General features: G+C 39.8%; 1 protein-coding gene and 1 long non-coding RNA gene across 11 annotated transcripts in view; one reads left to right on the plus strand and one right to left on the minus strand.

The window, feature by feature from the left end:
• Window positions 1–24,410, plus strand: part of PDE1C (phosphodiesterase 1C) — a 613,256-nt gene that overhangs the window by 546,811 nt on the left and 42,035 nt on the right. For all 8 annotated transcript variants that reach the window (XM_064380482.1, XM_064380481.1, XM_064380483.1 and 5 more), the window contains exon 19: window positions 23,411–23,472. In XM_064380482.1, the coding sequence (XP_064236552.1) occupies window positions 23,411–23,472 (62 nt within the window). The remainder of the gene's footprint in view (window positions 1–23,410; window positions 23,473–24,410) is intronic.
• LOC105732848 (uncharacterized) overlaps window positions 1–24,410 on the minus strand; it is a 124,707-nt gene that overhangs the window by 44,668 nt on the left and 55,629 nt on the right. The window lies entirely within an intron of this gene.

Genomic DNA, 24,410 nt, shown 5'->3' on the forward strand with positions numbered 1-24,410 from the left:
GTTAAAATGAGGAAACTGAGGCCAGTGAGAAAAATTGAGAATCCAATTTATTCAGCTCCCGGGCGAGGTTCTGTGGTCCAGGAAGGGGCCAGAGAAGTCGCAATGGGCTTCTCAGGGCGTGGGGTTTTATAAGAAGTGGAGGTAGTTGATTGTTCATTGGGAAACAAAGAGCAGACAATTTCATTGGTAAGGAGATTTGATTGATTGTTAGGGAAACAAAGAGCAGACAGTTTCATTGGTAGGCTGACTGGCTGGGGAGGTTAATGTTAAACTGCCATTGGACAAATCTTCCGCGGGCTTTTTAAATTTTGAAAGGGTTGAGTGAGGAATGCAGGAGTGGGCGTGTGGAGCCTGCATGGAGAAACCAGATAGGAGCAGGTGTGGGGAGCCAGCACAGAGAGATAAGTGTGTCCATTTGGCTCTTCAGCGAGGCAGCCGGCCTTACAGTGATTACATATATGTTCCTGAAATAAAGTTTGTCCTCTGTTAGAGCTGTTACCATTGATTGGAGATGTTACTTTTTTTTTTCAATGTTTGATAATAAATGCCTTTAAGTATAAAAAGTTTCTTGTATATAGTCGTTTTTATGTTTAAACATTAATTATTTTACTGTATTTTATTTGTGACTTCATAGGATAGCATAAAGATGTGTTCATTTAAAACACTTGAAGTTGTGCAAGAGAAACTAATATGCAGAATGTTCTTTATTTTTTTTTTTTTGAGATAGAGTCTTGCTCTGTCACCCAGGCTGGAGTGCAGTGGTTCAATCTCGGCTCACTGGAACCTTTGCCTCCTGGGTTCAAGCGATTCTCCTGCCTCAGCCTCCCAAGTAGCTGGGATTACAGGCACCCACGACCATGCCCAGCTAATTTTTGTGTTTTTAGTAGAGACAGGGTCCCACCATGTTGGCCAGGCTGGTCTTGAACTCTTGGTCTCAGGTGATCTGCCCGCCTCAGCCTCCCAAAGGGCTGAGATTACTGACGTCAGCCACCACGCCCAGCCCCAATATGCAGAATATTGTATGTAGGTATTTCCTATATATTAGAACCTCTCTAAGAAGGGTTTCTATGTAAGAATAGTACAGATGATCTGGAAAGGTTAATAGGCTTGACGAATTTATGTTTTTATCACTTTAAAAGTAGTCCGGTTGTCCTATGGTATATGCATAGCACATATACCATAGGGGGTTGGTTCCAGACCCCTATTTCTGCCAGAATCCTGGCATACTCAAGTCCCCGCTGTGGGTCCTGCACATCCTGGGTATGTGAAAAGTTGGGCCTCCATATATCCAGGTCTGCATTTGGTTGAAAAAGATCCACATATAAATGGGCCCATGCAACTCAAACCTGTGTTTTTCAAGGGTCCACTGTATTTGAAAATGAAGTCCACAAAAAAAGTTGCCTTGTTTTACAAAATGTTGGATTACTACCTCTGTCATATCTTAAAAAAAAAAGTACCATCTGTTTACTACCCCGTTGAGATAATAAAACTTTTAGAATAGAACCTAGGGCCAGTTGTGGTGGTTCACATCTGTAATCCCAGCACTTTGGGAGGCTGAGGTGGGCTGATCCCCTGAGGCTAGGAGTTTGAGACCAGCCTGGCCAACATGATGAAACCCCATCTCTACTAAAAATTTTTATAAAAAACTACCCGGGTGTGGTGGTGTGCACCTGTAATCCCAGCTACTCCTGAGGCTGAGGCAGGAGAATCGCTTGAACTCTGGAGGCGGAGGTTGTAGTGAGCCGAGTTCATGACACTGCACTCTAACCTGGGTAACGAGCGAAACTATCTCCAAAAAAAAAAAAAATAGCCAGGCATGGTGGTGGACGCCTGTAATAGCTACTCGGGAGACTGAGGCAGGAGAATATCTTGAACCCAGGAGGTGAAGGCTGCAGTGAGCCGTGATTGCACCATTGCACTTCAGCCTGGACAACAAGAGCAAAACTGTCTCAAATATTTATATATTTTTGAGAGAGACGGGGTTTCACCATGTTGGCCAGGTTGGTCTCAAACTCCTAGCCTCAGGTGATCTGCCCACCGCAATAAATACTTCTAAGTTATATACATATATAAATGGGTCCATGCAACTCAAACCTGTTATTTATATATATATATATATATATCTTAGAAGTATTTATTGCTCCTTGCTTTGAGACTCAGAGGTTAAGCACTTGCCCAAGATAACACAGGTAGTAGCAAATTGAGACTTGACACCTGGCTTCCACAGTACTTATTTAGAGTCACCTCTGCACCCCCATTTTAAAAATTAAATCTTGTCTAGGTAATGCATTTGCTGCTTCAGATTTGAAAGATAACAGGCATGTACAGTGAAAAGTCTTCATATCCCTTCCCCCAAACAGACAGTCCTCCCTGTCAGTAGGCTGCTGTGAAATTTTTCAGAGCCATTTGACGTATAGACAAACATCCATATGACCATATTATTTCTCCCTCTTTTTTTTTTAGCAGGGGAGTGTCATGTACATGTTCTAATAGATAGCCTGCTTTGGCTTGGCATTTGTTCTATTACTCCCATACTTTAAATGCTTGCATTTTTATTTAGTGAAATGTTAATAACTGCTAGGACATAAAAGAGAATTTGTTGTAGTAGTTTTGACTAACCAATATGAATTTAAGAAATAAAATTCTTAATATTGTCATTGTTTCTTGGTATGGAAATTTTAGAAGCACGTTGAACTGAAAAGAATCCAAGAGGAATAGAGAAATATCACAAAGTGAATCTGGACTGTAGTAGAGATAAATGTTAATACTTTCAGATAATATTTACTATGTGCTAGGCAGTGGTCTAAATGCTTTACATATATTATTAAAGTCTCACAACAGTCCCATGAGGCAGGTAGCTTTTATCACCATTTTACAGATGAGTAAACTGAGCCACACAAACTAACACTTGATCCGGGTAGTACAGTGGCAGAGGCCTGATTCTAACCCAGGCAGTCTGGCTCAAGAGTCCAAACTCTTTACCGCTACTCTTTCTTTGTGTCTTTCTGTCTTCCCTTCTTTCTTTTTTCTTTCTTTCCCTCCTTTTCTCTGTCCTTCCCTCTCCTTCCCTTTCTTTCCCTCCCTTCCCCTCCCCTCCTCTCCTTTTTCCTGCCTTCCCTTCCTTCCCTTCTTTCCCTTCCTTTCCTTCCTTTTCTTTTCTCTTTTCTTTCCTTTCTTTATTTTTTGAGACATTATCTCACTCTGTCTCCCCAGGCTGAGTGTAGTGGTGCAATTATGGCTCACTGCAGCCTCAACCTGCCCACATCAACTAATCACCCCACCTCAGCTTCCCAAGTAGCTGGGTCTACACATGTACACCCCACCATGCCTGGCTCATTTTTTCTATTTTTCATAGTGACAGTGTCTCACTTGTTGGCTGGGCTGGTCTCAAACTCCTGGCCTCAAGTGATCCTCCCACCTTGGCCTCCCAGAGTGCTAGGATTACAGTTGTGAGCCACCACAACCAGCCTTTTACCACTACTACAAATTCCATTTAGATCTAATATTGTTAGAGCGATAATCATATCAACCAGATTTTTAAAATTGCAAAAAAAAAAATGCTGCCATTTTTGGTATCTGTATGACAAAATTATGTAGAGTTTGTATTATAGCTTTTACCTGTTTAGAGCACTCTTTGGAAAGGCAGGGAAATTACTGTGAAGGTATTGGTATTCGAGAAGTAAGTTCCTGGAGTGTTTGCCTTCTAAACCTGAAGGTGCGAGGACTTGGTTTGTCACACCCAGTTAGCTAAGACAGGCAGTCGGAGTGAGCTATTTCCTAGGGAGGAAGGAGATAGGGAATCTAGGCACCTGGAGGGAGGGAGAAGGAGAAAACTTTGTTTGAATCTGTCCTAGGTTGGGGTAGCTCTTTCTGAGGGAGGCCTTGTCATGTGGACCTGCCGCACATAGAAATGGGAGAATTGGACCTGAGGTGTGGTGCTAGCTAAAGCACCACACAGGTCTGGAAATTTAAGGGTTCATTTCCTTGATCATTAGGAAGAACTTGAAAGGGTGGCAAACTGTGGTCACTTGAGAAGAAGAGCAAGTGGTCATACTTGAATGTAACATACTCAACTGGATTGGGAAAGAACCGGAATCTAGAGCTTGGAGCCATAAAAAGTGCAAAACAAGGTGTTCTTGTAAACCATGTATTCTTGTAAACACTGATAAGACATAGCACTGAGCCCTGGGCCTTTGTTCTGTAAAGTGCTTGTACAAGCTGAGGATCCCTAATCCGAAAATCCAAACTCTGAAATTCCCTGGTGAGCATTTCCTTTGAGTGTCATATTGGCATTCACAGTTTTGGGATTTTGAAACATTTTGGATTTTGCACTTTCAGATTTGGGATGCTCAACTGGTATATAATGCACATATTCCCAAATCTGAAAAAATTCCAAATCCAAAGCATTTGTACCCCAAAGTGTTAAGATAAGGAATATTCAACCTGTAATGGATTGTACTAGACATGTATTAGATTACCAGTTTTCAAAATTTGTATCTCAGAATCCTTGTTCTGTGTCAGTGAAACAGGGATTTCATATGCCTTTGATTCACATTTTAATGTTTTAAACTTTAAAATGTTATAAATGTTTATATATGCTCAGGTGCATATTATGCTAAATTTTAATATATTAGGACAACTGATTTGTACTGCCAGGTTATCTCAAGAGAGTTATACTGAGTGAACGCTGGGTGCGGTGGCTCACGCCTGTAATCCTAGCACTTTGTGAGGCCAAGGCGGGTGGATTACTTGAGGTCAGGAGTTCAAGACCAGCCTGACCAACATGACGAAACCATGTCTCTACAAAAAATACAAAAATTAGCCAGGTGTGGTGGTGCACGCCTGTAATCCCAGTTACTCGAGAGGCTGAGGTGAGAGAATCACTTGAACCCAGGAGGTAGAGATTGCAGTGAGCCAAGATTGAGCCAGTGCACACCAGCCTGGGTGACAGAGCAAGACTCCATCTCAAAAAAAAAAAAAGGAGAGAGTTAAAAGTTACATACTGTATGATTGCATTTATGTAACATTATTGAAATAACAAGACTGCAGAGATGGAAAACAGATTTAGTGGTTGCTAGGAGTTGGGAATGGGAGGTGAGGGGTGGTGTGGTTATAAAGTGAAGGAGTATGAGGGAGCTATGTAGGCATGGAACATTTCTGTATGTCAGGTGTGATTATACAAAGCTGCAAATGTGATAAAATTTCATACAACCACACACACACACTGCATACAAATCCTAGCATTCTCAAGTCCCATTTTGCATACAAAACTGTTGAAACTTGAATACACTTATATTGTACCAAGGTTAGTTTCCTGTTGGCAACAGAGTACTGGAGTCACATAAGTTTAAACAGTGGAGGAATTTGGGCGAGCGTACTTGGGACCTCCCTGTGTACTTTTTTGCAAATTCCTGTGGTTTGTAATTATAGTACTTTTAAAATAAAAAGTTGGCCAGGCATGGTGGTTCACGCCTGGAATCCCAGCACTTTGGGAGACTGAGGCAGGTAGATCACCTGAGGTCAGGAGTTTGAGAGCAGCCTGGCCAACATGGTGAAACCCCATCTCTACCAAAAATGCAAAAATTAGCTGGGTATGGTGGGGTGTGCACCTGTAGTCTCAGCCACCTGGGAGGCGGCTGAGGCATGAAAATTGCTTTGAACCTGGGATGCAGAGGTTGCAGTGAGCTGAGATTGCACCACTGCACTCCAGCCTGGACAACAGAGCAAAACTCTGTCTCAAAATAAAACAAGAAGTAAAAAAGCAAAAAAAAAAAAAAAAAAAAAAAAAAAGTAATGCATTTAGAATATTTGAGAGAAAATAAGCAAAAGGAAAAAAAAATATAAATTGTCTATAATGCTCATACCCAGGACAACAATCCTTGGAATAGAGTTTGTCACTTTGTGTGTATACACTTGAAACTTTTTAAATACCATTTTATTTTTTAGGCTGGGTGGGGTGGCTACTAGGGAGGCTGAGGCAGGAGAATCGCTTGAACCCAAGAGGTGGAGCTTGCAGTGAGCTGAGATCATGCCATTGCACTCCAGCCTGGGTGACAGAGCGAGACTGTCTCAGGAAAAAAGAAGGCATTTTATTTTTTAATTAAAACTGTTTTTTTCTTTTCCTCCTCAGAAAGAATAAAAATGTTATTAATTAGTAAGACAGTAGTTTTATGTTGAAATTTTAGGGTGGTGCTTGTTTGCTCCGGTAACGATATATAAGCACATTCAGTACTATGAGAACTAATTGCATTATGCAATAACGTGACTGCTTTATGCATATGTCAGCATTAGTACATATTGTAAAGATTTTATTTTTTACCAAAAAGTTTACAACTACCAAGTATTCACATTCCTTAACATTGTTACAGAATTAATTTAGAAATGTTCTACTTTCAAAACTTCTGGACAGGTATAATTAAATCCTTAGATAGCATTAATGTACTATTTAAAAAACACACAGAAAACATTCTTTATCATTTGCAAAACATGCTTTATCATCTACTCATCTTTGTGAATGAGGTGTTTCTTGATACCATGCAATCAAAACACAACAAATTTGACATAAGACTGCCTAATCATCTTCAATTTTAAGTTTCTATTCATCAGAAGAATTTTATTGTTCTCATTATACATGTTCTACATGAGAGGTTTTTTTTTTTTTTTTTTTTTTTTTTGAGATGGAGTCTCACTCTGTCGCCCAGGCTGGAATGCAGTGGCATAGTCTCGGCTCACTGCAACCTCCTCCCAACTTCAAGCTGTTCTCCTGCCTCAGCCTCCTGAGTAGGTGGGACTACAGGCATGTGCCACCACGCTTAGCTAATATTGTGTGTGTGTGTGTATTTTTAGTAGAGACATGGTTTCACCATGTTGTTCAGGCTGGTCTCAAACTCCTGACCTTAAATGATCCGCTCGCCTCAGCCTCCCAAAGTGCTGTGATTATAGGCATGAGCCACATTTGAGCTTTAAAATACACTGATAGAATAAAATACTGCTTTAATCTGTTTCTTACATTATAGATCCACATGAAATTCATTTAGAAAAATGTTCTTGTACTAAAATATTTACAGCTGTTGGATTATGATTTATAAGTTTATTTTGTAGTTAGCATCTCTAGGGGAATTTCAGGGACACTGTTGCTGTCTTGTGATTATTGATCCTTTTAAAAATCATTGTGTATTTGAAAAGTAAAGTAGTAGAAAATTTATGACCAAATAGGAAATTAGACAGTATTCTCAACTCCACTGTGTTTAAAGATTTTAATTAATTTCTGTACACTGTGCTAGTAGTTAAGATCTGAGACTCTAGAGTTAACCTGAGTTGAAGTCTTGGCTCCGTCACTTGTTCTGTTGTCTCAGTTTCTTCCTCCATAAAATGAGGGTAATAATAGTGTCAACTCATAGTATTATTGTGAATATGAAGTGCACTAGTACATGTAAACAGTCCTGGTCCCTGGCATAAAGGTACTCATAAAATATATTATTTTAGAACATGGTTGAGATCTTACTTTATGTTTAATATGTCTTTTCCTCACTAAACATATTATGGCTGCGTGCGATGGCCATAATCCCAGCAATTTGGGTGGCTGAAGTGTGTGGATCATCTGAGGTCAGGAGTTTGAGACCACCCTGGCCAACATAGTGAAACCCCGTCTCTACTAAAAATACAAAAATTAATCCCAGCTCCTTGGGAGTTGAGGCAGGAGAATTGCTTGAACCGGGGAGGCGGAGGTTGCAGTAAGCCAAGATTATGCCATTGTACTCCAGCATGGGTGACAGAGTGAGACTCTGTCTCAAAAAACAAACAAACAAAAAAAACCACACAACTATTTTCCCATGTTGTTAAAAATTCTACCAGTAATGTGAGAGAATATTGGGTGCCCTGTACCCTTGCCAGTATTGGGCATTCTCACTTTTTAAGATACTTGCCAATATGATATATGAAAACTGTCATGTCAAAATGATTTGCATTTTCTCCAAGCATCAGCGAGGTTTAATGGTTTTCACATTTTAAAAAAGTATTTTTTAGTTTATAATCACCTTGTTTGATAATGAGGTTTTCACATTTTTATTAACTGTGTTTCTTCTCTTCTCCTGCTTAGATAAATCTTAGAATTTTTCACATTGATTTAGACAAATGCTAGTACAAAGGTCTTTCCTAAGTCTATGAAAATTTTAATGGTTTTTCTTGGCTAATTTTTGTCTGTAGATTCAAGTTTAGAAGGGCATTTCCTATTCTGATATCATGTAAATATGTGTAATTTGTTAGTTTTTAAAAACATGACTTCTTTAATCCCCTAGATTGTAGTTTACTGGGTGTTAACGTTAATCTTCTGGATATTGCTTATTCATACCTTTGCCCATTTTTCCTCCTTCTGGGTTATTTATCTTTCTTATTGCTTTATAGGAGTTCTTTAGATATCATAATGGTTAATCTTTTGTTATATGTTTTACATGTATTTTCTCCTCATTTGTCACTTGTCTTTTAATTTTGTTTATGGTGTCTTTATATAGAAGTTTTAACTTATGTGGTCAGATCTTTCACTTAAAAAAATTCTTCATTATTTAACTTGAAAATCTTTCACTTCTTTATAGCTTTTTTTAATTGTTTAGCAAAATCTCTACCATCCCAAGATTATCTTTAAAAAATTTTCATATATTTTATGCGAAAATTTTTTTTCACACTGAACTCATTTAGTTTGTATGGAACTTCCTTTTGTGTCTAGTGTGAGGGTAGGAATCTAGCTTTTTCCCAAATGGATAGGCTTTTGTGTCTCTCAGTTCACTGACCTGTTTCAAATGCCACAAGGTCTTCCTGCATCCATAAGGCCTCTTTCTGGATTTTCAGTTCTGTTCCAGTGACAGGTCTGTCTGTTTTTATTCCATTACGTCCACTCCCCTGTGACTTTTTATAGAAGTTTGATGTCTGATAGGGCAAATATGCTCATTTTCAGATTTTTCTTAGCTATTCTCATGAATTTACTGTTTCTGGTAAATTTTAGAATTATTTTGATGAGTTTTAAGACAAATCCCATTGAGATTATGATTAGAATTGTGCTAAATTTATAGATGAATATGGGAAGGAGTCAGTTCTCACTAGCAGGTCTTTCCATCAAGGAGCATACTGTATCTGTTTATTCTGGAGTTGCCTCTCTGATAATGGTTTTAACCTAGCTGCTCATTGTAGCACTGTTTTGATCTAAGCAACTGTATTACAAAGATAGTATTAGAGTAAATTAATTGAGGGAAAAGCCTCATATCATCTCTTCCTGTTTTCATTTCTCTTTTCACCTTTAATTTTGGGTCTGAAGAGACTTTATCATAATATATGGTATATGTATACTCAAGCTCTTGTAACAATTAGCAGTATAGTGTGATCTCTTTTTCTTATTGTCATTAATTTAATGATCAAGGACTATTTAATCAAGTTGATAACTACTTAACTCTTATGTTAGATAAGAAGGATGTTTCTAGTTTCTGAGAGTACACATTAAGATAGTGATTTTACTCTTGTTTTATTTGAAAAATGTTTCCGGGGGGTTGTTTTATTTTTTGAAAAAACTCTGAGGTAATACATAATTGTTGTGAAAATTTCATACAAAATTTTAGCATATAAAGAAGAAAGTACTTTTTGAGAAGGTGAGAGTTTTGTTCTCCAAACTTTGTCATTGATGTGCCTCCTTGTTACTTTTGCTATATATTTGTATCATCTGTACTGTTAATTCATAATAGTTTTCTTAAAATTTACTAAAGAAATCCAAAAATCCTTAGTGATAAGAGCTGTGAACTCGTACATTGATGTGTATTACATAAATACATAACGTTTTATGTACATTGCTGTATATTAAGAAATAAGTAACATTGATGCATATTAAATAATGTTTTATTCAAAAGTATGTATACTTTATGACACACTGGCACAGTGAGTGGAAGTATAGGTTCTGAAATCAAGGTTTCATGGTTTTAAATCCTGATTCTGCTATGTCCTCCCTCAGTGATACTAAATAATAAACTTAAGCCTCCGCTTCCATTTTATTTGTTAAATGAGGTTAGTATGCCACCTCCCTTGTAAGGTTATTATAAAATTAAACAGCAGGTGTACAATCAGTCAGCACAGCCCTAATACATAGGTGTTCCATAAATACTAGCTATCATTCAATATAATAATTTGTAAATACCTTATGTCTCCTTCAAAGGTAGTTCTCACACAAGCATCTCATTTTTAAAGTGCTTACATAGTATTCATTGTAAGAATATACTATGATTTATGAAACAGTGTTTTGTAATTTTTTTTTGTCATTTTTTAAAAAAAGCAACAAATAACAGGATTGGTTTCTAACATATATCACCAGATTTCCTTCCCAAAGGATGGTATTAATTTGCTGTTCTGTCAGTTTAGACTTCATGATTTAAATATTTGGTGGGGGACAATAGTGGATTTAACAATAATACTTGTTTTTGTTTTAGTTAACATTATTATTCACTAGCCATTAAAGAACACATTAATTACTATTTGTTCTTGTTGAATCTGTGCAATTTTCTGAGAGGTAGGTAGGCCCGCTCTATATGTGTGTGTGTGTGTGTGTGTGTGTGTGTGTGTGTGATGGAATATATGTGTGTGGCACTAGAAATTGAGAAATTATGGTAATTTCATATTATTCTAGTCAGGGATTCCTGGAATATCAGAATTGTCCCCAATCTGCAGCCACTGTTTTCAAGTCTGTAGGGTCCATGGGAGAAATATTTGTATTAAATATTTGCCTTGACAAATGGAAAACAAAAGGACCTGTGTATTTTATTCTTAACTAGTACTTGGACAGCAAACTCCAGGGGTAGAAGACTGGAATGAGCCCAGCTAGTTCATGTGGAAATGCTGGGTTTTTTTGGAATCTAGTTAAGCTTAAATTGTTTCAAACTAAAGCAGGCCGTGAGATGAACCCTTTTCATCTCCCCAGTTCTCAAACACACCGAGATCTTCCCCACATTTAACTCCTTTCTGACAGTTGCCCTGGGTCATGTAACCAGAGTGCCCATTTGCCCTGGCTGACTGCTGATCTGGCCTTGGATACCTGCCCTGGCCTCTTCTGCCCAAGCAGTAGGTTTGGCCCTGGCTATCCCTGACAGTGGGGGTTACAGGCAGGAGTGACAACCTTCTCAACCATTTCAGCCACGTGGAAGAAGGAGAAAAGTGAGCTTGCATTTATGTGCTGCCGTTTTAACAGTGATGCTTCCCAGTGACACACAGACCCAGTCAGTGTTCTCACATCTGCCTTCTTCCTTCCTGAGAATCAGGAGAAAGAAAAGCTCAGGCTTGATTTCTCACCTCAAAAGACAGCACATAAAAACTTGCAGCCATTCTCAGAAGCATTGGTTTTCTGTTTGGTTGTTGCCTGTGTCAGATCAGCCAGAAAGAAGTGGAGTAACAACTGACTTGCTGAGAATTACACACAATCCATGCCCCCCCAACCCCCCTGCCACTCCTCAGCTACACATCATCCTGCAGAGAGTGACTTCTTACTCTTGAGACCCTCTTTCTTCTTGCTTAATGGTTCACGACATGTTCTTCATTTTCCTCCCCTCCCTCTCTCTCTGTCTCTCTCTCTCCCTCCCCCCCCCTCCCTCCCCCCTTCTCTCCCTCCCTCCCTCTCTTCCTCTCCCTCTCTCTTTTTCTGGCTTATTCTCCTGTATTTGGCCATTCAATGTTGATGTTCCACCAATCAGCCTTAAGCCCTTCTGTCATTCTTCTTTCCCTAAGCAGTCACAGCCATGTCCATGGCCTCAGTTATGGGCAAATCCAACACTTTTATCTCTATCCCAACTTCTGCTGTTGAGAACTCAGTCTGCTAATACCTAATTGCCAATTGGACATCTCTACTTGGATGTCTAAAAGGTATTCTAAATTCACCATGTCCAAGATTTATTTCATATTCTTCCTCTAAAAATGCTGTTTACTATCTTAACAAAAGGCATCGCTGACTGGGCATGATGGCTCACGCCTGTAATCCCAACACTTTGGGAGGCCAAGGTGGGTGGATTGCCTGAGGTCAGGAGTTCGAGACTAGTCTGGCCAACATTGTGAAACAATCTCTACTTAAAAAACACAAAAAATTACCTGAGTGTGGTGGCAGGTGCCTATAATCCCAGCTACTTGGGAGGCTGAGGCAGGAGAATCACTTGAATCCAGGAGGCAGAGGTTGCAGTGAACTGAGATTGTGCCACTTCACTCCAGTCTGGGCGACAAAATGAGACTCCCTCTCAAGAAGAAAACCGTGCACACAGAAAAATCATTGAGCGGTGCATCTTTTGTTGTTGTAATCAACAAGGCGTAACTGTGTATAACCTATATTCAGGTCATTAAATAAACCAATGCTAGTGCTCCTGAAAACCTTCCCTTAACTTCCCCCTAATCAACTATATGCCTCCTCCATCTCAAAAATGTTACCTCTCTCCTGACTTTTGTGAGAGCCATTTTCTTGCTTTTCTAAGATCGCACCCAAAGTTGGTAGTTTAGTTTTCCCTGTTCTTTGAACTTTATATAAATGGAACAATTTAGTTTGTTTTCTTTATTTGGCTGCTTTCACTCAGTGTCATTTTGTGAGATTCACCTGTGTTTTATGGAGCTGTAGTTTGTTTGTTAGTCATTGCTGAATAATACTCTTAGGAATCTAACACAATTGATGTATTCATTTTTTCTCTCTTTTTTTTTTTTTTTTCCGGAGACTGTTTTTACTTTTTTCACCAGGCTGGAGTGCAGTGGTGCCATCTTGGCTCACTGCAACCTCTGCCTCTTGGGTTCAAGCAATTCTCCTGCCTCAGCCTCCCAAGTAGCTGGAACTACAGGTGTGCACTACCACTCTCCATTAATTATTGTATTTTTAATAGAGACGGGGTTTCACCATGTTGGCCAGGCTGATCTCAAACTCCCGACCTCAGGTGATCCACCTGCCTTGGCCTCCCAAAGTGCAGGGATTACAGTTGTGAGCCACCATGCCCAGCTTTCACTCTCTTTCTGATGGATATTTGTCTCCAGTTTACAGTAATTATGAATACTGCTGCTATAAACATTTTTGTATATCTTCAGTTTTACTTAGTACTGCCAGACTATTTTCCAAAGTGGTTGCACTAGTTTAGATTCCTACCAACAGTGTGTGAGAATTCTTGCTTACCCACCTCTTTGCTAAGGCTTAGAATTGTCAATCTGTTAAATATTATTAACCATTCTGGTAGGTACATAATGGGTTTTTGTGTGTAACTGAGGTATATGTCATAGACAATAAAATACGAAAATGTACAGCCTGAAAAAATATTTTACATGTAAATGTATCTATGTAACCACTAACCAGATATAGAATATTTACATCACCCCAGAAAGTTCTCTCATGCTCTTTTCCAGAAAGAAGCTGCTATTCTATTCACACTATTTTGACTTCGGCCACTATACATGTGTTTTGCTTGTTTTTGAACTTCACATAAATGAGCTCAGATAGCATGGACTCTACTGTGTTTGGCTTCTTTTGTCTAGCATAATGGTTTTTTGCAGTTTATCCAAGTTGTTGGTTACCTTTTTTTTCTTACTGAGTTCTGTTGTATGATTATATTACAGTTTTAAAATTCGTTTTCTTATTGATTGTTGCTAGGTTTTGATATTGTGAATTAAGCTGCTATGAACATTCTTATTTATACTTATTTCTCTTGGGTATATATCTAGGAGTGTATTTCTGGGTCATGGGGTAGGGGAGTATTTAACATTATTAGAAATGACAGAATGGTTTCCCAAAGTGGTTGTACTAATTAACACTACACTTTGGTTTTAATTTGCCTTTTCTCTGATTACTAATGAGGTTAAATAGTCTTTTATTTTTTATTTTCTATTTTTTTGGGCCATTTGGATGTCTTCTGTTTGAAGAGCTCATTGAAGTCTTTTGCCTAATTTTCTGGTAGGTGTTCTTTGTTTTATTGGTTTGTATAAGGGATAAATATATTGATCCCCTCCCCTCCCTACCCCATATCTGTGTTGCAGCTATCTTTTACTAGCTAGTGGCTAGCCATTTTATTCTCTTAAAGGTATCTCTTCGCTAACGGATTTTTTTTTTTTTTTTTTTGACACGGAGTTTCACTCTTGTTACCCAGGCTGGAGTGCAATGGCGCGATCTCGGCTCACCGCAACCTCCACCTCCTGGGTTCAGGCAGTTCTCCTGCCTCAGCCTCCTGAGTAGCTGGGATTACAGGCACGTGCCACCATGCCCAGCTAATTTTTTGTATTTTTAGTAGAGATGGGGTTTCACCATGTTGACCAGGATGGTCTCAATCTCTTGACCTCATGATCCACCCGCCTTGGCCTCCCAACAGAAAAATTTTTAATTTTAATTTTTAATTATTATGGATACATAATAACCAAACATATTTATGGGGTAGATGTGGTATTTTGATGCAAGCATGCAATGCATAATTATCAAATTAGGGTAAGCCATCATCTGAAACAGTTATCATTTCTTCATGTTAGGAATATTCCAATTCTAATCTATTAGTTATTTTGAAATATAAAATAAATTACTGTTAACTGTGTTGCCCTATTATGCTACCAAACACTAGATTTATTCGTTCTTTTTAACTGTATTTTTGTAACCATTCACCCATCCCTCCTTATTTCCCACTTCCCTTCCTGTCTTCTACTCTGTCTACATGTGTTCAGTTTTTTTCTTTAGCTCCCACATATGGGTGAGAACATGCAATGTTTGTCTTTCTGTGCCTGGCTTATTTCACTTAACATGATGTCCTCCAGTTTTATCCATGTTGTTGCAAATGGCAGGATTGCATTCATTTTGATGGCTGAATATTACTGCATTGTGTGTAAGTCCTACATTTTCTTTATCCATTCATACTATTGAAGGACACTTAGGTTAATTCCATATTTTGGCTATTGTGAATAGTGCTGCAGTAAGCATGGGAGTGCAGAAATCTCTTCAATGTACTCATTTCCTTTCTTTTGGGTGTATACTCAGTAGTGGGATTGCTGGATCACACAGTAGTTCTATTTTTAGTTTTTTTGAGGAACCTCCACATAGCGATTGTTCTAATTTACATTCCCAACAACAGTGTACAAGGGTTCCTTTTTCCCCACATCCTCACCATCATCTGTTGCCTATCTTTTTAATAAAAGCCATTTAAGCTGGAGTGAGATAGTATCTCATTGTAGTTTTGATTTGCATTTCTCTGATTAAAGAAAATCTTAATTTTAATGTAGTCAAACATACCCGACTTTTCCTTTGTAATTAGGAGTTTTTGTATCTCTGTGTGAAGATAATGTACATTATTTTCTGTTATTGTTTGCCTTTCACATTTAAATCAACAATCTCTGGAATTTTTGTGTGTGTGGTGTAAGATGGAGTCAGTTTGTTTTCCTAGATGACACATGATGATGATGATGATGATATTGTTGTTAGTGATGTTGTTTAGTTCCATTTATTGAAAAGGTCATCCCCTCCTGCTCTGTAGAGCTTCCTTGGACACAAATCAGGTGATTGTCTGCACAAGGATTTGCCTGCCTCTTCTATTCCTAGTTTCCTGAGACCCTTTCAGAATGGGGTGTTGGCCAGGTCAAAACTATTTTTATAGTAACACTTGGTAATTTTTTGCCTCAGACCCATTCTCTCACAAGTGTGCAATAGGGTTTTCCAGAGGCCACATGAAATGCAGTGTTGCAACAGATTGAATGCAGAAGCAGATCAGAGAACCAAGCTGTCTCCCAAATAAAGATTTCCAAAAATGTCAAAGAATGCCACTCTTCTCACTCATTTGTTTTATTTGTTTTGGAAAACAGTTATTTTTCATTAAAGTGTTATTTATGTTAGCATATAATAGATTTCTTGTTATTTTTAAAGGAATGAATTGATATTTAAAACTTTCCTGTTTTGGCCAGGCATGGTGGCTCATACCTGTAATCCCAGCACTTTGAGAGGTTGAGGCAGGCAGATCACCTGAGGTCAGCAGTTCGAGACCAGCCTGGGCAACATGGTGAAACCCTGTCTCTACTAAAAATACAAAATTAGTGGAATGTGGTGGCACATAATTGTAATCCCAGCTACTCAGGAGGCTGAGGCAGGAGAATTGCTTGAACCTGGGAAGCAGAGGTTGCAGTGAGCCGAGATCATGCCACTGCATTTTATCCTGGGTGACAGAGGGAGACAGAGGGATACAAAATCAATGTGCAAAAATCACAAGCATTCATATACACCAATAACAGACTTGAAGAGAGCCAAATCAAGAACGAACTGACATTCACAATTGCTACAAAGAGAATAAAATACCTAGGAATAAAACTAACAAAGAATGTAAAGGACCTCTTCAAGGAGAACTACAAACCACTGCTCAATGAAATAAGAGAGGACACAAACAGATGGAGAAACATTCCATGCTTATGGTTAGGAAGAATCAATATTGTGAAAATGGCCATACTGCCCAAAGTAATTTATAGATTCAATGCTATCCCCATCAAGCCACCAGTGACCTCTTCACAGAACTGGAAAAAACCACCTTAGACATCATATGGAACCAAAATAGAGCCCGCATAACCAAGTGAGTTCTAAGCGAAAAGAACAAAGCTGGAGGCATCACACTACCTGACTTCAAACTATATTACAAGGCTACAATAATCAAAACAGCATGGTATTGGTACCAAAACAGAGACATAGACCAAAGGAACAGAACTGAGGCCTTGGAGGCAACACCACACATCTACAACCATCTGATCTTTGACAAACCTGACAAAAACAAGCAATGGGGAAAGGAGTCCCTGTTTAATAAATGGTATTGGGAAAACTGGCCAGCCATGTGCAGAAAGCAGAAACTGGACCCCTTCCTGACACCTTACACTAAAATTAACTCCAGATGGATTAAAGACTTATGACATAAGACCTAACACCATAAAAACCCCAGAAGAAAACCTAAGCAAAACCATTCAGGACATAGGCATAGGCAAGGACTTCATGACTAAAACACCAAAAGCATTGGCAACAAAAGCCAAAATAGACAAATGGGACCTAATTAAACTCCAGAGCTTCTGCACAGCAAAAGAAACAGTCATTAGAGTGAATCGGGAACCAACAGAATGGGAAAAATTTTTTGCAATCTACCCAACTGACAAAGGGCTAATTAATATCCAGAATCTACAAAGAACTAAAACAGATTTACAAGAAAAAAAGCCCATTTAAAAATGGGCAAAGGATATGAACAGACACTTTACAAAAGAAGATATATATGAGGCCAACAAACATGAAAAAATGTTCATCATCACTGGTCATTAGAGAAATGCAAATCAAAACTACATCGAGATACCATTTCACGCCAGTTAGAATGGCGATCATTAAAAAATCTGGATACAACAGATGCTGGAGAGGATGTGGAGAAATAGGAACACTTTTACACTGTTGGTGGGAGTGTAAATTAGTTCAACCATTGTGGAAGACAGTGTGGCACTTCCTCAAGGACCTAGAAATAGAAATTCCATTTGACCCAGCAATCCCATTACGGGGCATATATCCAAAGGATTATAAATTGTTCTATTATAAGGGCACATGCACACGAATGTTCATTGCGGCATTGTTTACAATAGCAAAGACTTGGAACCAACCCAAATGCCCATCAATGATAGACTGGACAGGGAAAATGTGGCACATATACACCATGGAATACTATGCAGCCATAAAAAACGATGAGTTCGTGTCCTTTGTAGGGATATGGATGAACCTGGAAACCATGATTCTCTGCAAACTGACACAAGAACAGAAAATCAAACAGTGCATGTTCTCACTCATAGGTGGGTGTTGAACAGTGTTGAGCATCACACACTGGGGTCTGTGGTGGGGAACTAGGAGAGGGACAGCAAGGGGTGGGGAGTTAGGAAGGGATAACATGGGGAGAAAGGCCAGATGTAGGTGATGGGGTGGAAGGCAGCAAACCATATTTCCATGTGTGTACCTATGCAACAATCTTGCATGTTCTTCACATGTACCCCAAAACCTAAAATGCAATAAAAGGAATATATACATACACACACACACACACACACACACACACACACACACACACATAAAAGAAACCTCACTAAGGCTTTATTTATTTTATTTATTTATTTGACAGAGTATTTTATTTATTTGACAAAGAGTATCGCTTTGTTGCCCAGGTTCTATTTATTTATTTATTTGACAGATATTGCTTTGTTGCCCAGGCTGGAGTGTGATGGCACAATCCCTGCTCACTGGGCCTCCCAAGTAGCTAGGATTTCAGGTATGTGCCACCACACCCAGCTAATTTTTGTATTTTTAGTAGAGGTGAAGTTTCACCATGTTAGCCAGGCTGGTCTTGAACTCCTGACCTCAGGGGATCCACCTGACCTCAAGTGATCTGCCTTCCTCAGCCTCCTAAAGTGCTGGGGTTGCAGGGGTGAGCTACCATGCCTGGCAGAAACCTTAGTAAGGTTCTTAAGCTGTAGATGAAGTGGAATCGTCAAATTTACATCTAGAAAATTAAAACAATTTATGTTCCCACTTCAAATGTATGGGAGTGCCAATTTAACTGTATCCTTGTCCACATGTGGTATTCGTTTTAAAACAGTGCCACCCAGATTTTTTTTAAAAAACTCGATTACCCTAGACACCCAGTCCTCACTGTGCTTGAAGGATACTTTCTCTGAAATCTTTGAAATTCTATCAGAATCTCTTTGCCTTAAATTTGGCTAAAACATAAAATGTATACATTTATTTTTTTCCTTTCCTTCTCTTCCTACTCCCTTTCTTCATAAGCATAGTTTTCTTCAGTAATTTCTTTGGTTACTACTTCAGCTTCATTTGTTCTAGAATGTGGACGTTTTGAAGACACATTCCATCTCTCTCTTATTCTCTATTGTGTCGTGGCTGTAGTATATTAGATGCTCGATGCTCAATAAATTTGTCAAAAAAAAAAATACCGTTTTCTTTCTCTGCATAGTATTGGTAAGGTTGATCTGCATATTTCTAACATTTTTTCTTTCATCTTGTTAACGTATTTTGTCCTTTTGATGCGAATTACAGGATAATTCATTTACTGATTTTTTTATGTTACTAATTTTTATTTGGTTATATTTCATCTGCTACTTACTGCTTCTATTGCTGTTTTAAATTTGGCAAATCATGCTTTTCATCTCGGAAAATCTTTACATCTCTGAAATCTTTCCTCAGATTATTCTGATTTCATTTTTACAGTTGCAAAATAACCAGATACTGTGAGACTGTCAAGTTTTTAAATATCTTTTTCAGCTCGAGGGCATTTAAACTTTAGTATTAGTGTGTTTAAAACCCCTTAGGACTGGGAAATAAAAGAAAATGGAGTACCCATTTCTTCCTTCAATCCAGCCACCTCAACACCATTAAAATGTGGTATTGGTGCTGGACACAGTGGCTCACGCCTGTTATCCCAGCACTTTGGGAGGCTGAGACAGGCGGGTCCTGTGAGCCCAGAAGTTTGAGACCAGCCTGGGCAACATGGTGAAACCCCATCTCTACAAAAAATTAGCCACACATGTTGGCTTGTGCCTTTGGCCCCAGCACTCGGGAGGCTGAGGTGGGAGGATTACTTGAGCTCAGGAAGATGAAGTTGCATTGAGCTGTAATTGTGCTACAGCCTGGGTGACAGAGCAAGACCCTGTCTCAAAAAGAAAAAAAAAAATTATCATGAAACTTTTATTAGTATAAAGTTAGGTCTAAGAGTTTTATTTGTAGAAATTACCATGTGGGAGTAATCTCTAGACATTTTTGACTTCCTGACTTATTTTGTAAGACCCCCAAAGATGGAGAACTGGATCAGGAAAACAAGCAGAGCTTGAGTACACACTGCCATTTTTTAGAGGACCATGAATTCAGAACTTGAAAGACTTGGAGTTATTTCTTTCCTTAATTACACTTTGGAGTTTTGCCCTTAGGACCAAGAAATGAATGTGAGTTCCTCTTCCGTAGGAGTCTAGTCTAATGCTAGACATACATGGTAATAAGCACAGTCAGTCAGTGTGACAGAAATCTGTGGTGTGAAGGTAAAGTGAAGAGACCCATAATTCATGGTTGATGTTTTCCACTGAGGAATCAGCATGGGTTTTATGCAGAATGGAGGACATTTGAGATTTCATTTTGCGGTAATAGGAGATTGTAACCTGGGATGGGTAAAAAAAAATTACAAAGCAATGCTTACACTCAGGTTGGAAACCTTGAATTTGTACTGGTGCTAATTATGGTTTTTTTCCTAGTAGTATTTACTGCCCCTATACAGGGTTGGGAAATGAAACTAGCGTATTTACTCAAAATAGGTGATTTGAAGGAAAATGGGACTTGGCAAAGTAGTGCTTTATAATTGGCCCCAGTTTTTGGGATAAGACTGCTAGAGACTCATTACTTTTCACATTATAATGTGAAATTAATCATTAAAACCTTAAGTAAAAATGGAGGTTTTTGGCCAGGTGTGGTGGCTCATTTCTGTAATCCAAGCACTTTGCGAGGCTGAGGCGGGTGGATCACTTGAGGTCAGAAATTGAAGACCAGCTTGGTTACCAACAGAGTGAAACCCTGTCTTTACTAAAAATACAAAAATTAGCCAGCTACTTGGGAAGCCAATACGGGAGCATCACTTGAACCCAGGAGAGGGAGGTTGCAGTGAGCCAAGATCATGCCACTGCACTCCAGCCTGGGAGACAAGCAAGATTTCGTCTCAAAAAGAAACAAACATTAAAAACAAAACAAATATACATGGTATGTTTCAGCTCGTTGCACTTACTCTCCTTGTCAAAGCTCAAATTGTCCCTTTTTTAGCCTGTGGTGCCACTTCTGCTTGGCTCTTGGGCCTTGTAACAATCCCGTTTATGCTTAGTTTCCTTGTTGTCCAGTGTGACAGGATGTTCTTGGCTTATCTTGCCAAGAACACTTGGCAAGCCACTTTTCCTCCCCAGCCACTTTTCCAAGGAGAATGTGGACGTTTAACAAAAACAAAGTTTCAGTGCCCCAGTTGCATCCCAAACCAGCTTAATCAGAATCCCTGGTGGGTATAGGGTCCAGATACAGACAAGGGTCCCTAGGCTGGAGTGCAGTGGTGGGATCTCAGCTCACTGCAAACTCTGCCTCCTGGGTTCAAGTGATTCTTCTGCCTCAGCATCCCGAGTAGCTGGGACTACAGTCGAGAGCCACCACTCTCAGCTAATTTTTGTATTTTTTAGTAGAAATGGGGTTTTGCCATATTGTCCAGGCTGGTCTCCAATTCCTGACCTCAAGTGATCCACTTGCCTTGGCCTCCCAAAGTGCTGGGATTACAGGTATGAACCACCACACCCCGTCAGGATACAGTATTTTTTAAAAAGCACGCCCAGTCTTGGATGGAAAACCACTTGAGGAGAGTATGCTGCCTTTTCGGGCTCTGTAAATGCCTTATCTCTGCACAAGGCTGGAAATTTGAGTAGAGTCCTTGACTAAAGCTCGCATTGCTACATGGTGACCTTTCTTCCCTCTCCTGCTTAAAGCTTCTGTTTCAGAATTTTGACCTGAATGCATCTGAGTTGAAAGCCAGGCTTGATCTGTCATCCCAGGACTCTGTGTTGGTCCTTTTACTTGCCTACTGTATGTTGAGTTGGGGCTCATCTTCGTGCCTCTGGGAAATAAGTTCTTTGATATTTGCTTAGAGCCTCTCAGTACTTTCCCTTGCCCTTAGAATCAATACCAAAATATATGGCCTGCAGTGTAGACTGTGGACAGCCTTCAGTGTAGACTGCTCAGGCCCCCATTGGTTCCTGGAGTCTGCCATGCTTTCTTCTACCACCAGGCCTTTGCACACATTGCTGTCTGCTGGGAATACCTTGCCTTTCCTCGTTACTTAGTTCTCCTCTACTTCATCTTTCAGGTGCCAGCTTGACTGTCTTCCTTGGGGGAGCTTCTCTGACCTTGGTACACCAGATCAGTCCCCATGTGCTGACTTTGTCTGATTGGTAATATTTCTCTACATTTAGGACACATATCAAGGCCCAGAAGTCGCAGTTTCGCATTTGTTCGTGTGATCACTTGATGCATGTCTCTCTCTCTCAAGCCTGACTCTTTGGGTCTCAGTCCTGTCTCCACCAGTTTTAGCTATGGGACCTTGAACAAATCATTTCATCTCTGGTCCCCAGTTTCTTTTAACTGCAAAACAGGGATGATACAATACTTTCACCTACCTTGTGAGGTGAGGATGAAGATTAAATAAAGTATTTTGTGTAAAGCACTTAGAACATATCTAGCTATTAGTAGTAGAGAATCTTGACAGGTATTACTGATGATTATTGCAGTGGACCACAAGCTCCATACAGGCAGGGGTCATTTCTGTTTCTTTAGATTTGTATAAAGTTAGGTCTAAGAATAAAAATAAAAACCCAAATCTGAAGCTAAAGCAAGAGCAGTCCAGTGTATGGCTGTCCTAGGCCAAGCCTCCTGCAGATATTTAAGCTGCTCATGGCTCATGTGTTTATCACATTCAAGGTGTGCTTGGCACATGGATGGTGCTTGGCACATGGATGGTGCTCAGGAAATATTTGTTGGATGAATGAATGAAGTAGAGATAATAGTAATACCATTTTTATAGAATTCCATGAGGATATAAAATAATGCAAGTAATAAGTTTTTGGTAGCATGTGTAACTCATAGTAGGTGGTCAATAAATATTCAATGCCTGAATGAGGAAAATGGGGACAATAGTAATACCAGCTTATGAGGTTGTCATGGGGACCTAAGGTGGTTGTGGGGACCTGTGTAGTACCTTGTAGAGTGCCTAGCACATGGTAGGTGCTCAGAAAATATTTGTTGAATTAATGAGTGAAGTGAGGATGATGGTAACACCAGTTCCTAGAGTTACTGCGGGGATAGAAGATAAGGCAGGTCGATAGTTTGTTGTATTGTGGTTGCGCCTGGTAGACATTCTGTTGAGTGAAATGAGAGGAGCTGCTGTGAGTTTTTTTTTTTTTTTTTTGAGACAGAGTCTCGCTGTGTCACCAGGCGCCAGGCTGGAGTGCAGTGGCACGATCTCGGCTCACTGCAACCTCTGCCTCCCAGGTTCAAGCAATTCTCCTGCCTCAGCCTCCCGAGTAGCTGGGACTACAGATGTCTGCCACCATACCCAGCTAATTTTTATATTTTAGTAGAGACGGGGTTTCACTATGTTGACCAGGACGGTCTCGATCTCTTGACCTTGTGATCTGCCCACCTCGGCCTCCCAAAGTGCTGGGATTACAGGCTTGAGCCACCGCGCCAGGCTGACACTGGTCCTCTTGAAGGAGGAATGGGCAGCTGACTACTCCTTGCCAAGCTCTGGCCTGGATAAAAAGTTGAATCATTCCTTTCCCTCTTCCTCCCTAACCTGTTCTTTCTTTCCACTAGAATCCTTGCCCAGAGTCCAGCGCCTCGTTCCTGTCCAGGCTCACCTTCTGGTGGATCACAGGGTAAGGCTGGGCCCCAGAGATCTCAGGAAGGTGGTGGGGAATGAATGAATGAATGAATGAAACATGCTGAGCTCCCCACTTGACTTCTCTCTCCTTCGCTCTTCTGCAGAGTTGTCTTGAATCTGCCTTTGCTGACCATGTGTTCTCAGAGACACCAACTCTGTCTCCCAAATCCATCACCTTGAATGTGATAAACACATGAGCCATGAGCAGCTTAAATATCTGCAGGAGGCTTGGCCTAGGACAGCCATACACTGGACTGCTCTTGCTTTAGCTTCAGATTTGGGTTTTTATTTTTATTTTTTATTTCTTGCCTAGACATTGTGTTCAACCTGACAGATTTGGGTTTTTTAAATATTAGGTATAGTTATTATTGACATAATCCCGTCCCCCACTCCTTAGGAAAATAATATTAGGTATAGTTATTATTGACATAATCCCGTCCCCCACTCCTTAAGAAAATAATACCGTCTCACCATAGGCAATGTGGGTTAAAAAAACATGTGCATATCAGTAGTAAGGAAAAACCCAGAGGCAACCACTGTCACCATTTTAGTATGCCTCCTTCTGGTCTTCTTTTCTTTTTGAGATGGAGTCTCCCTCTGTCTCCCAGGCTGGAGTACAGTGGCACGATCTCAGCTCACTACAACCTCTGCCTCCTGGGTTCAAGCGATTCTCCTGCTTCAGTCTCCCAGGTAGCTAGGATTACAGGCGTGCGCCATCATGCCTGGCTAATTTTTGTATTTTTTTTTTTTTTTAAGATGGAGTTTCACTCTTGTTACCCAGGCTGGAGTGCAATGGCACAATCTCGGCTCACTGCAACCTCCGCCTCCTGGGTTCAGGCAATTCTCCTGCCTCAGCCTCCTGAGTAGCTGGGATTACAGGCGTGAGCCACCGCGCCCAGCCCTAATTTTGTATTTTTAGTAGAGACGGGGTTT

Source organism: Aotus nancymaae, unplaced genomic scaffold (assembly GCF_030222135.1).
Source record: "Aotus nancymaae isolate 86718 unplaced genomic scaffold, 86718_ANA_hifiasm-v0.15.2.pri h1tg000025l, whole genome shotgun sequence".
NCBI lineage: Eukaryota > Metazoa > Chordata > Mammalia > Primates > Aotidae > Aotus > Aotus nancymaae.